General features: G+C 49.8%; 1 protein-coding gene across 1 annotated transcript in view; it reads left to right on the plus strand.

The window, feature by feature from the left end:
- unc13bb (unc-13 homolog Bb (C. elegans)) overlaps positions 1-18515 on the plus strand; it is a 65343-nt gene that overhangs the window by 6908 nt on the left and 39920 nt on the right. The window contains 6 exon segments of the mRNA XM_067258006.1: positions 3520-3619; positions 6510-6627; positions 6919-7042; positions 9229-9302; positions 10514-10559; positions 12023-12221. Coding sequence (XP_067114107.1) covers positions 3520-3619; positions 6510-6627; positions 6919-7042; positions 9229-9302; positions 10514-10559; positions 12023-12221 — 661 coding nt within the window.

Here is an 18515-nt window from a genome sequence, read left to right on the forward strand (position 1 = left end):
TCATGGCCATCCAGTTGGGTTAATGTGCAGTGAGTTTGCTGAATAATGGCTTCTCTTTACACGTTGTGTCTGGTCTATGTTTAGCACGCTGTGAGACTCACCTCTTGGGCGGGAGTTGACGTAGATCTGCGTCATGTATGAGAGACAGAGACCGAGAGAGACCGAGAGAGACCGAGAGAGAGACCGAGAGAGAGACCGAGAGAGAGACCGAGAGAGAGACCGAGAGAGAGACCGAGAGAGAGACCGAGAGAGAGACCGAGAGAGAGACCGAGAGAGAGACCGAGAGAGAGACCGAGAGAGAGACCGAGAGAGAGACCGAGAGAGAGACCGAGAGAGAGACAGAGAGAGAGACAGAGAGAGAGACAGAGAGAGAGACAGAGAGAGAGACAGAGAGAGAGACCGAGAGAGAGACCGAGAGAGAGACCGAGACCTTGAAGTGTGCTTCTGGCAAATTATGTCATGATTTTCCAACTGTGGTATCTGGAGCTCAAGACTTGATAAGAATGTGTGTCCCTGGGGCTGTCCGGGTTCTGCAGCCTCAGTCCTTTGGACCGCTTCTCATTCAACCACCTCATAACATCTTCCTGTTTCGTTGCTAAGAGGCCTTGGTTAGGGTTAGCCCATGTCAATTTCCTTCGGTTTCAAATGACAAGCAATGACACAGATGCCCATAGAATGGCACTTACCAAATTTGTAGCAATTAAACGTTTGTTATGTGTGCTACGTGCAAAGACTTGCCCTGTACACCGATACCCAGACCGACTCAGCAGGTCGACTGACTGTCCCAGTTGGAGCAGAACATCTCCTACATGAGGTCTAGCCCGTACATCTTTCATGATGGGTCCAACTTGTAAATGTCAACCTTCCAACCGGCTGTGTTTTTCTGACTAATTTATTGGAAAAACTCTGCATGCGTCAATAATGAATGAAGTTGCTTGACTGGAGCATGCAAGCGGAGGAGGACTAGATAGATTGTTGGGCTCTGTGAGCTAGGAAACAGGTATATCTACTCAGAAAAAACACACAGTTTCCCAAACTCCAGTCCTTTTCCACGTGTGCCTGATTTTGTGTGAGCTTAAGGCTATACATATGACTCATTTTATGTGTGTTTGATTTTCGATTGTGTGTGTAGGTGTACGTGTCTACATGCCTGTGTGTGTGTGTTATGGTAATGGGTGGTGGCTTCCTCTCTCTGTGTCTCAGATAGTGTCGGCCTGATTCTCCGGGGGGAGAGGTCACGTAGAGAGACACCACAGTCACTAAGTGGCTCTGATCTAATCCATATGTCCTCCTCTCTCTCCCTCTTATCTTCTCACTTGTGTTTACAGGCGTCCACCCGCGGAGGGGGGAGAAGCTGTGCGGGAGGTCGAATTAGTCCGAGTGTCTCCAGGCACTTGAGTTAAAGCAGTGTGTGTGTGTGTGTGTGTGTGTGCGCGCGGTATTGTTCTCCTGGGATATTAATTAGGAGTTCAGGCCCTCTTCCTCCAGAGGCCATTAGGTTAGTTCCTCCCACAGCTGTCTGGAACATGCAGCATTATGGGAAACGTAAATACACTTGGGAATGTGTTCCTGTCTGTGGTATTCAGGCCCCTTATTAAGGTCTTCTATTGACTGATCTGAATGATGTGGTCGATGCCGGTCCAAAAAATGGTTTTGTGTGCGTGTGGGTCACCTTGGTAACCCCAGGGAAAACATGTGGTACGGTGTTCGAAATGATTAGTCTACAAAAGCACAGCTGATGCCTATCTGGGTTTTCCCACGTTGCATAGACAGAGCAAGCGCTCAGTCGATGTAGCGAGCGCACGTCCTGGTGTGTTTTTCTTCGTTTCTTACGTGTGTTTGGGGTTGTCATGCGTGTGAAAGTGTATTTAAAACAAGAGATGTCTATCTGGTATTGTGTGTGTGTATGAGAGAGAAAAAGCATGAGAGAGACCAGTGGACTAGCATGCAGCATCACTGATTACGTGATGTTGAGATGACCGTTGTAATCCTGGCACATACCCCCCTGTTTGACCCAGGCAGTGGTCAGGCAGGCTGGCTGGCTGGTGGGTCAGGCTGATGGGTCAGGCTGGTTGGTGGGTCAGGCTGATGGGGCAGGGGGGCTGGTGGGTCAGGCTGGTGGGGCAGGGGGGCTGGTGGGGCAGGGGGGCTGGATGTCTGGCTGGCTGGCTGGCAGAGTGCATCTGCAGGCACATGTTGGCCCACCCTCGCCACAGGCAAAGGAAATGAAAAGTGGTGGTTATGTCACGGGCTGTCTAATCCCCCCTGGCTGGCAGCTACTGCAGTGGGCCGGGCTGGGGCTGGGGCTGGGGGGGAGGGGAGGGGGGTGTCCTATCCTATTCGATTTGAGCCTAGTCGGGCCCTGGCCTGGTATAGTATGATCCACACCAGCCCTGCCACTGGGCTGCACCCCTGGATCCCACACACTGGAGACACCGAGGCTTCCCCCCCCCCCCCCCCCCCCCGGCCCTCTCTCTGAGGTGTGCGTCATCCTGTAGGGGGCACCGACCCAGCATCCACCTTGGTCTTTATCCTGACGTTATGAGAGCTGACTGGAACCTTTTACTGTTCCCCAGACGGGCCCCAGCTGTTCCGGTCATCCCGGCTGACCTGCCAGCTCCGAGTCAGGGGGGAGAGGTGTGGCGCCGTGGGGCTGGGGGCGCCGTGGGGCTGGGGACCCCGCGTCCAGCCTCCCACCCCACAGCTAGCTAGCTAGCCAAGCCAGACCCAGCCAGCCATTCCTGGCAAGAGAATCAGATCACCCGGAGGATCCCAGGGCTATATCTGCTGTGTGGGATCCTCATGGGAGATTAACGGGGTCAGCCGCTGGTGGGGGTGGGGGTGGGGATAAACAGACTTATCTGTGTTCACTCTCACTAGCTTTGATGTCACTCACTGACTCTGAAACGCTGGCCAGCCCAGAACGTGCGTGGTTGGATCTCTGGTTGCCGTTTCGTTTGGAAATGTTGTTGTGGTGATGTTTGACCGGGGACAGAGGGAAAGACTGTAGACGTATCTAATATCTAGCATTTACATTTTAGTCATTTAGCAGACACTCTTATCCAGAGCGACTTACAGGAAGTACAGGGACATTCTCCCCCGAGGCAAGTAGGGTGAAGTGCCTTGCCTGAGGACACAACGTCAATTGACACGGCCGGGGAATCGAACTGGCAACCTTCAGATTACTAGCCCGACTCCCTCATCGCTCATCCATCTGACTCTCACTTGCCAAATAAATGATGAAAAACAATCAAAATCGTAATCTATTGTCACTTTGTTGACTAATACACGCCGCTTGTAGAACTGTTGTGTAAACGCAATATCCCACGTTGCTTGTGTGTTATTGATGAACGTCAACACGGCTGTGATTATCTTCAGCACTTGTGACAGCCAGCTGAACTCTGAACAGCCGTGTTGATCTTCAGCAGTAACGCACTCCCTCTCGGGTGATGTCGCTTAAATATACAGTGTGTATCCAAGTACTGTACATGTTTGCATGTGTGTGTGTCTGTGTTCCAGATAAGTATAACTCCTACGTGACGCTGAAGGTGCAGAATGTGAAGAGCACCACCATCACGGTGCGAGGAGACAAGCCCTGCTGGGAGCAGGACTTCATGTTGTAAGTGACACACACACACACACACATGTACATACAGACCAGACACATGCACACACACACGTACATACAGACCAGGCACACGCACACACACACACACACACACACACACACACAGGTCAGACGCACATATACACATGTACATACAGACCAGACACACACACACACAGCTAGACAGACACTCTCTCTCACACACACACACACACACACACACACAGAAACTGTGCCAAACTCTGTTGACAAAGAGAGTAGGGCGGGGCTAATCAGTCTGAATGAGAGCCAGGTGCTGATTGGCTTTTGTGGTCATGCTGAAGCAATCACTTAAGCTGAAGGGAGAGATGTATTAGGGTCGTCTCTGATGCTGCTGAAACACTGCTACTCTGCAGCTCGGTTGGTTGTTTATCAGGAAGTAAACACGGCCTGCCACTTTCTCCTATTTCCAGGAATGAGGTTGCGCTGGTACCTGAGTGCACAGGTGGCATGTATTTATTTTTGGCCCAGACATTCACTTCCTTCTCATTATTCATTTGTTTCGCTTCCCCTCTTTCCAGTTGACCTGTGTGTGGTATTCAGGGCATCCAGTCTCTTGGCAGAGGTGTTTGTGTACTTTATTCTAGCTTTGTTTGTTTTTCCAGACCCTGAGCGTGAGCGCTGCGCCGGTTTAACTTGACAATGACCGTCGCTCAACGGTGTCCCATGTGTGAAGCGCTACCTAGCCTCCACCTGTTACTCCTCTGTGTGCATCGAGTATCAGGTAGTCAGTGTTACATTTACATTTAGTCATTTAGCAGACGCTCTTATCCAGAGCGACTTACAGTAAGTACAGGGACATTCTCCCCGAGGCAAGTAGGGTGAAGTGCCTTGCCCAAGGACACAACGTCATTTTGCACGGCCGGGAATCGAACTGGCAACCTTCAGATTACTAGGCCGCTTCCCTAACCGCTCAGCCACCTGACTCCCTGTTAGTGCAACGAGTTCGAACTGAAACCAGTGTGTGTGGTTCAGCTTGAGGGAAATTAGACGTTTTTCCTCAAAGCTTTTTCTTTCGTGAGAACATAATCCGCTGCCTTGGTTGAACTGGTTCTGCTGGATGCTCCTGTTGCGATGGAGCGACACCTGTATCCAGGTAGCAGCGTGAGCTCATCGTGACCAGGGTGTTTCACTGACCCAGATTAGCTCATTTTGTTTACCGTCAGCGGGGCTAGTTTAGACAGATCACCCGGTGTTAGAACCGATGTCCAGCAAGCAAGGTGTGTGTCTGTCCCGGTCCGAGGCTTGTACCCAGACCTCTGCCGTCACATCCAGCCAGTCCTGTTGTCGGGGTCAAGGGTTAGCTCGGATGAGCGCTTGCCGCACCAGTGTCACAGGTCATTTCGTAGATCTATAAACATGGCACCAAGGCATCCTCCTTGAGACGGCACAAGTGTATAATGAGTTATGATATCGTCATGGTAAACACTCAAGAAGACCGAGCTCAATCACCTGGTCATGATATCACCCTGTACCTCTGAGACATTTACATTACATTTAGTCATTTAGCAGACGCTCTTATCCAGAGCGACTTACAGTAAGTACAGGGACATTCCCCCCCGAGGCAAGTAGGGTGAAGTGCCTTGCCCAAAGACACAATGTCAGTTGGCATGGCCGGGAATCGAACCAACAACCTTCTGATTACTATCCCGACTCCCTAACCGCTCAGCCACCTGACCCCGCCAGAGACACAGTCTTCACATGCTGCACTAACCCCCCAACACATCACAAGCTGCACGCTGTTAACACTTCAGAGCCTAGCAAAACATTCAGCGAGGATGATGTTTTTTTGTCTTTGTGGAAGTGGCACTGTCTTTTTCTCCCATCGCCGAGGGGGAGAGAAATCAATAGGAAGTTGAGGAGAGCGACGTCACGGTCGTTCGCTTCGCTCGAAGCCTCAGAATACCATCTGTCGCTGTGGAAACCCATCAATTAGTTAACCCTTCCATTCCAACTCCCCGCCTCGTCTCTCTTAAGTGTTTCGACGTCTAACCAGCGGAGGAGGAAAGGCTGTGGAGGCAGCGGTAGTTGTTCTTCGTTGTTTTTCCAGAAGCTTGTAGAAGCTCCCGTGGTGCGAGTCTGTTCATCCCTGTCTCATCGCTCTGGAAAAAAAAAAAACCTCTGATGAAACATTAATGGGTTTCTAAATTCCGCTTTTACACAACACTAGGGGGTGGGGCCTTGGGGGGGGAGGGAGGGGGGGGAGGGGGGGGTCTTTTCATGCTTCCACAATTTACACTGCAGAGAGGAGGGAGGGAGAGATGAAAGTGATGTCAGCCGGTGATTGATGGCCGAGGCTATTGGCTTTGTGCGGCTCCTAAAAAACGTGTTTACTTTTTTGTTCGACGCGAAAAACGCTGTCGCTGAAAAAGACTTCGTAGCCCCAACGATAGAAGAGATGGGCATCCCCCTGGAGCGACTGCTGGAGTCAAATCCACTTTTGCACGAGTTTGAAACGGGCCTACCGAGATCACAGCAGTCTCAACAGCCCGAAGCTTCTTGAAGTTTCCTATGTGGGCGTGGCCTGAGCGTAGGTGTGAGAGCAGAGCTTTTTGTGTCGCACCTGTTCGCCCAGACGCCATGGTAACACCACGCATCTCTTGTTAATTATCTCTCCCTCTTTGATAATCTTCTCTCTCATCTCTCGTCTTTTGTCGGTGCCGCTGCGTTTACTAACACTGGGGGGGCATGCTAATGAGAAGGGGGGGGGGGATGTGGGGGGCGACGTGGGGGGGACGAGGGAATGAGATAAGCTGCTTTATTGCTGTTTGTCTGCACTCCGGCTGAGCGAATGGAACAGGAAGTTGAAGGAAATATGCGTTTGGACAGTGAGAGTGTGTGTGTGTGTTATCCTCCTCTCTAGTGAGATCAACAACTTGGACCTGGGGCTTGTCGTGGAGGTGTGGAACAAGGGCCTCATCTGGGACACCATGCTGGGGACCACCTGGATGCCCCTCAAGCACATCCACCATTCAGAGGAGGTGACTGCTGCAGAGAACACACTCTCAATCTCTCTGTCTCTTTCTCTGTCTCACTCAAGCTCACACACTCCCACAGACCCTCACACACACACACACAACCTCTGTTACGTTCACGCACACACGCTTGCTCGCAATCTCTTTCACACACACACACATCCATAAACATAGAGGTAAGAGCAAGTCTACGTGGAGTCAGGATGAATGGTAATCCTACTTAATGGTGGTCGTTTGATCCTTTGATCGTGCTCCCTTTTGAAGTCGTCCGTGCGGCTTGTTCTTGCCTCCCTGCAGGAGGGCTCAGGAGAGTGGACCGCGCTGGACTCCGAGGTTCTGATGAAGGCAGACGAGATCTACGGCACCAAGAACCAGACGCCCCACCATCTCCTGCTGGACACGCGCTTCGAGCTGCCTTTCGGTGAGCCTGCCGCCCCTGCCGCCCTCTGGTCTTAACACCAACAAACACGTCCGGAAGTGTGTGTTTTTACCGCTGCGGTACAGCCGAAATGTCGCGGGGTGATCTTTTTAGTCGAGGCGGAGGACGAGGCTGTGGCCAAGGGGCCGGTCGGGGGGGAAACGGCTGATCGCAGCTTCCTCCTGTGACCTCTCCTCTCTGACGTGTCTGCCACTCGCGGTATTGATTGGCTGAAATGCCACCAGGTTGCGCTGGCCTTGCGCTCCACAGACCAGAGGGAACAGTTGCGTAATCTGTGTGTCTCTATAGGATCACTGACATCAAAGTGGAAGCTGTGTGTGTGTGTGTGTGTCTGTATGAGGGATGGAGCATCTCACCAGTCTGATCTTTGAAGGTAGCGGGAGGTGAGTGTGTGTGTGTGTGAATGAGTGTGTGTGTGTGTGTGTGTCCTTACCGACCCTATTCAGAACAGCGCTGGGTGCTGACCTATGTGTCTTCTGAAGGCAGCACTGGCCTTTGTGGCCCTCCATCTTTCATGTCCAGCATCTCTGGAGAGCATCACAGGCATGGCCTGGCACCACACTGCCTCTACTGAAGTAACAGTAGTATTGCCATAGGCAACGGATATAAATATCTCCTCTTTTTTCGAAACGATCCAATGTTTTGCCTTAATGTTAGACACCTTTCGTTAGACACCACCTACTTTTTTTGTCGTTGTCGCAGGTTAACGTTACCGAAAGCGTTTGTATATATCATCACTAGGATCCTGTTTGCTTTTGGTTATGCTGTTGTGAAGACTGCCATCTCCAGCTCCTGCTCTGAACCCTGTGTGTCTCAGGGTGTCGCAAAAATTGAAGATGTAACCTTTTATTCTGTATAAAATATATATAAACTTTATTACAGGCTCAAGGCCCACATGGTGTAAAAAAATAAATAAAAAAACACAAAGAAAAACACAAAAAACAAACGATACATACAAATAATTCATTAAATAGAAATATGCATGGAAAGAAGGGCTAAAAAAGGCACTCATGCCAGTGTTCCCAGATCTTAGAGGTGTACTTGACAGAGCTGCGGCCAGGGTCTGTCATCAGATCAATTATAACATTTGCAGAGCGGTCAAGCCGACTCATAAACTTAAAAGTAAGATTCCTCAACAAGGCCACAAAGGTGGTTAGACCCACATTGCAGAACAGCTCAAAATGATACTGTGTTTACATTTACATTTAGTCATTTAGCAGACACTCTTATCCAGAGCGACTTACAGTAAGTACAGGGACATTCCCCCCGAGGCAAGTAGGGTGAAGTGCCTTGCCCAAGGACACAACATCAGTTGGCATGACTGGGAATCGAACTGGCAACCTTCGGATTACTAGCCCGATTCCCTCACCGCTCAGCCACCTGACTGTTTAGCTTTGTGTGTGCAGAGAGGCCCACGCCCAAATGTGCACTCTGGGTAACACTGGGACTACGTAAACAAGGGGACCTGGGCTGACCACTATCTTACTGGAGGGGCCATAAAAGATGTTAATCATGTGGTCAAGCTTGGAGGGGTCAGAGAGCGCAAACACGCACTCACACGCAAACACGCCAACACGCGTGCCAGGTCTATGCAAGGGAGCCAATGAAAGAAGAGCCATGGGACATTTGCATGGTGGGTAGCTAGCACAACATGCTAGCGAACACGCTTTGTATCACCATGGCGTGTGATGTTTTGTCTCCTTGTGGGCCGGCTGTCAGCAATCAAGCTTTCTTAACTTGTTCACCGACTGACTGTGCAATGCTTGATAGATTAATATTTCTGACAAAGGGATGACTCTACCACGTCTGAACCCTGTGTGTCTCAAGGATGACTCTACCACGTCTGAACCCTGTGTGTCTCAAGGATGACTCTACCACGTCTGAACCCTGTGTGTCTCAAGGATGACTCTACCACGTCTGAACCCTCCAATTCCCAGTCCCTCAACTCTTAGCGGGCCCCGGGAAACTAACTATTTTTAATGTTCCACCCCTAAGTGTCTCATGATATATTCAAAAGGCATGAATTTATGATGACATCATGGGATACGTAGGATCCATGGTATGGGCGGTTTGGAGAGGCATAGGCTCTCCAGTCACACCTCTCTCTCTCTCTCTCTCTCTCTCTCTCTCTCTCTCTCTGTGTTTGTTTGTGTGTATGTCTCGCCCAGATATCCCAGAGGATGAGGCTCAGTATTGGACCCGCAAGCTGGATCACATCAACACCATGGGGATCCACGACGAGGTAGGAACCTCCAGAGATCCAGCCGATTTGCCTCCATCGCACCGATACGTCTGTCTCGCCCGAACTCTGGTGCTTTGTGGCTGCAAGATGTTAGGTTTCAGGGCTGTTCTTCGTAACTACCAGAGAACTCGTGCCTGCCGTGTTGGGGGATTTTGGTACATGAAAGTGTTAGGCTTCACTTTAAAAAGAAGAAGATATTAAATTTCTTCCGCGTGTTTTCTGAACATTCCAACAGAGAGAGGCTAAGGGATACATTAGAAAATGAACAGTGATCCATCAGCTATGCAGGAAACACATTTTAATGTAATATAAGAACACCTGTCATTTGGCTACGAAAAGCACTGTTGAGGATGTACAGGGCTAAAACCATGTGATCTCTTTCTTCACCACACGTTTGCATTGGACTGGGAAACTGGTTTTGCTACAGTACAGTCTGCTTTGCATGTGTGATATGAGTGGTAGTCAGTCCCGTGGGCTTTTGTTGTCGTACTGGACATGAGGTGTTCTAGAACTCTTCAACTGAAGGACCAACTCTTCTTCTGTTGCTGCTCCAAAGTTGTGGAACAGCCTACCTTTATATATTAGGTCGTCGACTAGGAGCAACGTTTTTAAATCCTACCTCAAGATCTATCTTTTTTCTTTATCATTTGAGTCTGCAATTGGGTAGGAATTTTGGTTTATGTTTGTCATGTCCTATAAATATGTCTAGTTGGTTATATGTTTTGACTGTACAGCACTTTGGTCGACATAAGTTGTTTTTAAATGTGCTTTATAAATACATTTGACTTGACTTTGTGCATGCAAGAAGCTTGCTAGTACACGATCATGGTCCGATTATAGTCTTGGTAGTGGTGGTGGAAAGATTTCACATTTCATATTAGACTCCGTAATTGTACGATGATGATGATGGTCAAATGACTTAACTGCTGTTTCTTTCTCCTATGCCCTTCTCCACTTCCTCTTCTATCTCCGCTTCCTCCTCGATCTCTTCATTCTCTTTCTCCTCTACCTCCTCCTCCTCCATCTCTTCATTCTCCTCTTCCTCCTCTTCCTCCTCCTCCTCCATCTCTTCATTCTCCTCTTCCTCCTCCTCCTACATCTCTTCATTCTCCTCCTCCTCCTCCATCTCCTCCTCCATCTCTTCATTCTCCTCCATCTCTTCATTCTCCTCCTCCCTCCTCCCTCTTCCTCCTCCTCTTCCTCTCTCCCAGGACGAGGTCCATGGTCGCCCTCTTCCGTTTGCTCCCTCCCAGTGCTGTGAGTTTGACATCCACAACCTCTCACTAGATGGCACCAGTGGGCCAATCCTGGCTTCGTGGGAGCCCGTCGCTGTTAATATAGCCTTAGGTTTATGTGAACCTGACCTACCACACACAAGTTCATATTGAGTACGCTTGGATGATAAACTGACACACACAGATAGAGATGTTCCATGTCCATGCATGCTTCTGAATGCCGTTTCATTGTGATTGTTTGTGTGTCTAACGTCTTGCTAATCTCCCAATCGTTCACTGTCTTGTTCACTTTGTCTAAACTGCCAATGTGCTTCTCTGCTAATGTCTACGCTTTCACCAGGCAACTATTTCGGATGGGCTGACTCACAGAGTATGTTAAACACTGTTGTGACCGAACCCTCTTTCCTAAAGCTTTCCCTTGGCCTATCCTTAGTGCTTTCTGCATGTTCTGGAAAAATCCAAGCTTCAGTCAGGAAAGGAAGAAAAAAGGAATGTTATGCATCGAATTGACATACCGCCTTCCCCCCCCCCCCCCCCCCCCCCCCCACACACACACACACACATATTAACATATGCATATTAATGGAAAAATGTGTAAAAAAAAAAATCTTTACCCATGTAAACAGATGTGTAATAATGGTATTTTTCCGAATAAGGGCGAAAACTGGAATATTTTGTGTATATAATTTTATATACATGTAGTTATTAGGACATCAGGAAGCACTGGTCAAGGGGAAACGGCTTGGCTGCACGAGCCGTGCGCAGCCATCCCTCTCATCCTCAGGTGTCACCTTGACATCTCGTTCTTCCCCCTCCCGCTGTCTGGTTTTGGAGACATCAGGGGAATCAAAATTTCTCCCCAGTCGCCTCTCACTTATCAGTCTGGCGCTGTAAGTTCTGTCCTCTCCGGCAGGCAGGCAGGTCCCGCGGGCTGGCTGGCTGGCCGGCCGCCAGAACCCGTCTCGTTTCAGTCGCAGACACCGAGCAGTCACACCGTTTTCCTATCGGAACGAGCCCCTCCTCCCCTCACGGGATAGTCGTTAACCGCACAGACACTTTCTGATTGGCTTCGTTCTCCTCTGCACGTTCCTTCTGGCATGATCACGGTCTCAACGGCTAGACAGCGCATGACCCATGACCTCTGATCCTACCTCTTACCTGACCTTTCCCAAACCCAGTGTTTGTGAATCCCCTTTTTATTTTTATGTACACTCAAACAATGGGACTGCGTGTCCATAACCCCCCCCCCAAGTTGATCATTTGTTTTTGACATCTTTCCAAGTCTCATGCATAAATCGTTGACCCTTGAGGGCATGGGTTGGTTAAGGTGCAGTTCTATGGGTGCATGTGAAACCCTCTGTGTTGTAAAAAAAAGAGCTCTACAAATATTTTTGATTTGATTGTGGATGATTTGAGCTAGTATGTAAAGCAGCTGAGGTGTGTAAGCAGGACGTTAAGTCACATGACCTCTTGTCCACTCCCCAGCTCTGACAGATGACCTGGATGACAGGGACAGCGATTACCGCAGTGAGACCAGTAACAGCCTGCCCCCTCGTTACCACACCACCGCCCAGCCCAACTCTTCCGTGCACCAGTACCCCCTGGGCCCCGGCCCTCGGAGCCACGCAGACTCTTGCGCTGACTCCATGCACAGCTTCGAGATGGGGGAGCATCGAGGGAACAGGTACGCACACGGCAAAACAGACAACCACACATGAATGGAATCACACATACACACTCAATCACACTGGAATGGACTCACACACACACAACCACATACATTTACATTTAGTCATTTAGCAGACGCTCTTATCCAGAGCGACTTACAGTAAGTACAGGGACATTCCCCCCGAGGCAAGTAGGGTGAAGTGCCTTGCCCAAGGACACAACGTCATTTTGCACAGCCGGGAATCGAACCGGTAACCTTCAGATTACGAGTCCGACTCCCTAACCGCTCAGCCATCTGACTCCCACATACAGATGGACACACACAATCACACACAGATAAACACACCCACACGCACAACCACACACAGGAGAACACACCAACACAATGACACCCAACACAGTGCAGCCAAAAACGAAAATGAATGCGTACTGTTGACACATGGTGTAGGGAAAGAGATTGCAGTAGTTCCTCTGGAGAGCGGTCACACTTGGCTGAGTGCTTCTGTGTATGAAAGGACTTTCCCCTCTGTGTCACAGCCTGTCTGTTGATCATCCTGCTGCGTCACCAAGAAAGGGGACAAGCTTGGGCGGCTCCTGCATTTGTCAGCATGTTAAACGTATTTAAGTGTTGTTTGCTTTAGGTCCAGTTACTTACTTGATGTGCTGTGGAATCTTTTGGTGATTTAAATATCTGCTTGTATATCTTACCTGTAGTTGCTCATTTTGAAAAGGGTGAGTGTTGCTGCAAACTTGTTTTATAGTCTGTAGTTTGTTCTCTGTGTGGTTAATTTACCAAGAATTGAATTTAGGTGTAGCAGTGGGAAGATTAATTTGTTAACGCATAACTGAAGAATGTTAAGAGGAAGTCTTTTAGTTTTTTTGAATGTGGAAATGGTCTCCGCCTTGGATATCTTGGATATTTTCCAAGATGGAATTGACTCTTTTACGCTTGTGCATGGTTGTGGAGAGTGCATGGTTTAGAGAGATTGCTGTAAATCTGTCTGTGAAGACTGATAGGAAGCTGATCCGGATAATTCCATAGCATCAGAAAAGAGGTGTGGGATTCCGTCCAGGAAACACTGGTAGATCTTGTTTCTTTGTTAACTTGGGACTTTTTGTACATTCATTAATGTTGTGAACTTTGTTTAGCCTTCCCTGGACCCTGGTTCTAAAGGAAGTGTCAGTAAAAAAAAAGATTTTAAAAGACAGTTGGTTTTCTCAATGATAAAGATTATACTTGTTATTGGTGAATTTATTCAGTAGCATGACAGTTTTGTTTCAGGTCTTTTGGGGGATCTCACAGTTAATCCCTTTCATACATCACTATTCAACAACCAACCAATGGGACACACACATAAACACACAGACACAATTTCTCAACGCTCCACACCAAATGCAATTGTTACTGTGCATTTCCTTGGCATGGCATGTAACGCTAATATTTGCTTTTGTCACTGCCGTTTTCATGTGGCATTTATGCCCTTTTCTCTGCTGTCTCTCTACTTTGAAACGGTTTGCTTCTTTTCTTTTCTGTTTTGTCTTGTTTTTTTCCCCCGTACCCCTTCCTCTCCCCCATTACCTTACTGCATGACTTCCCCTGCTCACATTAGACCCTTAAACCAGAGAGGCAGAGTCAGAATAATTCCGGTAGATTCCGGCATGGGCGTGGAAGATTGGGAGAGCAAATACAAAGTGCAGGGTAGAAGCCAGCTGAGTGAGTTCCTGGACCGGGAGGATGACGGTGTTCACCGCCTTGCAGGGAGGGGCCGTCCAGTGCCCTCAGGCAGCACTGTCTGCCAAAGCGCTAAGCACCCTGCCGTGACACCTGCCACCTACCCGGAGAGCTATGACACCATCGATCGACGGAGGAAGAAGAGGATCAGAGACTCGGGAGGTTTGGCCTTCAGAGGCGCGGACGACCCGGCAGACGAAGCTTTCCCCCTCCCCGACCTGGCGCTCCTCCGCCGGAAGAGGGGAGAGCTGGTGCTGCGGCAGGTGGCCGACCTGGAGGAGGAGGAGGAGCTGATGACGCCGTGCCTGAAGCCGTACAAGAACGGGCTGCTGTACAAGACGAGGATGTGGGCGAAGAACAAGCTGGAGAACACGCTGGAGAACTACGTGGCTTTCCAGGAGGAGGAGGCGGCCAGACTGAGGGCGGGTTTTGAGTACGACTACGATGGTTCCGAGGAGCTGCCCTACCCCGTGGGGTCGGAAGAGGAGCTGCCCTACCCCGTGGGGCAGGAAGAGGAGCTGCAGGAGATAACCTCTCTTGCGGAGGCTATTTACTCCGAGAGTGGAAGGGTCCGTGGCAGACACGCCTCCTCTAACGCAGAGAAGTCCCTGGGTTTTCGCGAGAAGAAGGGCGGGAAGATGGGCAGGTGGGATCAAGAGGCCATGCTGTCTCCGGTGGAAGAGCCGAGTGAAGAGTACGTCGACCCCATGGACGAGCTCCAGTGTTTGGTGGAAACTGTGTCTGAGTACTTGGCGGAGAAAGAAGAGGAGATCAGCAGGTACGGATCCCTTCCGAAGCCGAGCAAGTCCAGGCTGTCGTCTCAGGGCAGCGTGAGAACGGAGTCGGTTGGGGAAGACCCCAGTAGCACCTCGAAGGGAGAGGGTCAAACTCAGGCGCCACCTGATCAAGGGATATCCGGGGTGAAGAATGCCGTCACTTCCCTATTCAGTTCCTTCACTGACAAAGTGAGTTTGGCCCCTAAGCCGCCCGGTTCTTTACCCACTCAAATGAAAGAGGCGCCATCTCCAGCCCCTCCTCAGTCTGGAATATCGAAGCTTTTTTCCTTTATCCCAAAATCCGCCAATACCCCACCCGTGGCCGTCGTGTCCCCTGTGGAACCCGCCCCTGACAAAATATTTGGGTTTAATCAGCCGCCTCTCCCTCAGTCTGAAGCCAAGACGCAAGACCATCGTCAGACGAGCACGGGCATCGGAACAGAGAGTCAGAACGGCTCACGCGGCCAAGAGTTTTCAGTCAAGCATCAAACCCCTGACGGCCAATCGGTTTTGGGGAAAATCAACCCTTTAAAGTTGTTCTCGGGGGATGAGGGAATGAATTCCACTGGGGTTAAAACATCATCTGGCAGGGGTGGCACTGGAAGGAATCCCAAGGGACATGCTCACTGGGATGAGAAATATGTGCAGCCAGGTGATTCGTTGGCGACCGGTGGAGGACGGGGAGGAAGAATTGACAAAGCCAGGGGTGCATCGCTAAATAAACCAGTCGACACTCAAGGAAGAACTGTGCACGACACTCCTCACAATGTAGCAGGACCGCCAGGAAACGTGCCAACCTCTGCGGTTGGGAAGCCCATTGGACAAACGGAACAAGTGAATTCAGGTTTTTTCAGCCCTTTCAGAAAGTCTTTAAGCTCATTAATTACCCCAGTTGCCTCGGTTGCCCCGGTCCCCCCTCAAGGACCCCCACCCGTGACGGCGTATCCAGTGTTTCGGTCGGCAGAAGATGTTAGGTATGAGAAGCCAATAGAGGATCCCTCGGTTGGAAGTAAGATAAAACTACCTTTCCTCTCTTCTGAAAATGTCTCGTCCCAGCAACCTCCGAAACCAGAGGGAGGAATTTTGTCCGGCTTTCTTAAATTTGCCTCTGGCGAAGATGTCAATGCCTCCAAAAGCACACAGCAACCGATGCACATACATCCTGAAGCCCCGTCAACGTCAGGCATGACTCAAGGGACGTCGAACCCTCAGCCGCAGAACCAGGGTGGCGTGGGCACGGTCCCCGGAACACAGCCACAGGGGAACCCAGAGACGGGGTGGTTCTCCGGCCTGTTCAGACCAGCTTCAAATGAGAACGTGCACACTTCCTCGCATCAGAACACCCCTCCAGCTCTATATGGCTCAAACCCAAATATTCCCAGTGGTCAACATAGGCCTCAACAGTCCCAGATGCCCCCTGGGCCACATCAACAACAGTCTCCAAACCCAACACCGGTGGCGGCACCTCCGCCTGAATCTCAAGGGTTTTTGACTGGTCTTTTCAAAACAACCTCCACAGAAGATGCATCACGTGTCGGTTCTAGCCAACCCCAACAAGGAGGCCTGTTGTCCGGGCTACTGAAATTTGGCTCTGCTAGCGACTTATCTGGAAACCCAACCCCGCAGACTTCCCTTAGCAATCAACCTGGTGTTCACCCCAATCGTCATCATCATCAACCAGCCCCATCCCAGCAACCCCCTCCGCAACAAGGGGGTCTACTGTCAGGGTTGTTTAAATTTGCTTCCTCTGACAACGTTTCAAGCAGTCAAGTCTCTCAACCCCCGAACCAGCCACCTATAAGTGGTCCCAATCAGCCTAGGATCAATCAACAGAATATTCAGGGACAAAACCGTGGACCCCCCCTCAGAGCAAGATCCCCAAGTGAACTAGCTAACCAACAAGCGCAGGCAAATAAGCCAGGCTTTTCAAGACAACAAACCGTCCCACTGAGGTCTCCTTCTCAACAAGGCGGCCTTTTATCTGGACTTTTAAAGTTTAACTCTGCAGACAACGTGTCAAACCAGCAGCCCCCGTCTACACAGCAACAACACAGAACGTCTCATAGCCAGCAGTTTCAGGGAAGGCAGAGCATGTCAGTTCAAGGCCAGATTCAACAAACAGACGCTTCATCACAGAGGCCTAGTCAACCTGGTGGTCTACTTTCTGGGATATTTAAATCCTCCTCAGACAATGTGCCTCAGAAACAGCAGACCCCGATAGGCCACGAAATCAGGCCGCAAATGCCATCATCCCAGAGTTATGCACCTCAGACACAGCAAGAAACAACAGGCCAGACTGGAGTGCTCTCAGGTCTGTTCAGCAAATTAACAAAGTCTTCTGAGACTGTTGAAACGACCAGCCAATCCCCACCTCCCATGCAAACACAGCAAGAGAGAGAAAACACCATCACAACAGCCAGGCCGATTTCCCAGATAACTCCTCTATCTACACTTACACCTTCACAACAATCTACCCATGCGACGCATCATGTTGAAGACAAGCCACCTACTCAGCAAAAAGGGTTTCTCTCAGGAATCTTCAACAGGAATACAACAGAGGAGCCCACCATACAGAAGCAGGCAGAAACTATTGTTCAAAATCCAGAACAGTGGCCTGTACATACTATTAGCACCCCAGGTTCGCTTCCAGTGATGTCCAACACTGGGCAAGGCGATATACATCATTTTGCTGCAAGTCATGAAGTCAGTCATGTGATGGCCGGTGTCCCTGCCCCTTTCAACATGGAGAGTTTAGACTTGAGAACTCCGACAACTTTTGTGAGGTCTCTTCAGAATAGAGCTCCTTACACTTCAAGCAGCACAGGAGATTTATCACAGTCGTGTTATTATGGGTCTCTCCCAGCACTTCATCCAATGCCTTCCGCGTATAGCACAGAGAGCATGTATCCTCTTTTACATGGATACCAAAACCCTACAATGATGCCATCCCAACAATATCTTAGTGGAAGTGATCAGTCGTTGTATGCAGTGACTGGGCCAGATGGAGGCCAAACTCCAATGACCTCGTACGGGATCCATTCTAGTTACGATGAAAATCAGTGGATCCAAGAATCTAGTCTATGGCAGCAGTTTCAGAACGAACAACAGCCTTCTCATCGACCAGACGATCTGGTGTACGGACACCAGTCTGACACTGCGTTGTATCAGGGCTCTTCTCCTCACTGGAGCCCCACAAATATCAGCGGCCAGCAACAATACGGTCCGCCGCAAACATGGCAGGAAATCAACTACAACCCAGAGCAGACGGAACCTCACCAACTTGCTGCATCCAGAGGCGGTCACAGCAACCATTATGCCAAGAAAAAGTTATGGAACAGCACTGATGACTTGGGACACAATACACAATGCATATCAGAAGAAGGGAGTGCGTTAAACTTGAGTATCAAACCATGTAATCCTAGATTTGGCAAATGGCACTCATTTAACGACTGCAGCTGTTACAGCCTCAATGGGGTCACCTATCACGAGGGTTATTATGAGGAGAACGCTCCAAGCCTTTCTTATTCAGCTAATTGGCATTATGGAAGCGATCAACAATTTCAGTCGCAAGAAATGATCAATCAGAGCCAGTATAATTTAAGAAGGCCAAGTGATCTCAACCATTCCCGAGCTGTAAATGGAGAAAGGGAAGATTTCATGTACCTGGAAGAGACCGAATGGTACCAGCAATGGCTTGCACTCTTAGAGCAAGGAATGTGGTGGCCAGCCGACGATGGCGACTGCGGATATTTCGTCTACACGGATCACGAGTACATTTACGCCCTCCTGACAGACACAGCGG

The sequence above is a fragment of the Osmerus mordax genome, chromosome 20 (assembly GCF_038355195.1).
Source record: "Osmerus mordax isolate fOsmMor3 chromosome 20, fOsmMor3.pri, whole genome shotgun sequence".
Lineage (NCBI taxonomy): Eukaryota > Metazoa > Chordata > Actinopteri > Osmeriformes > Osmeridae > Osmerus > Osmerus mordax.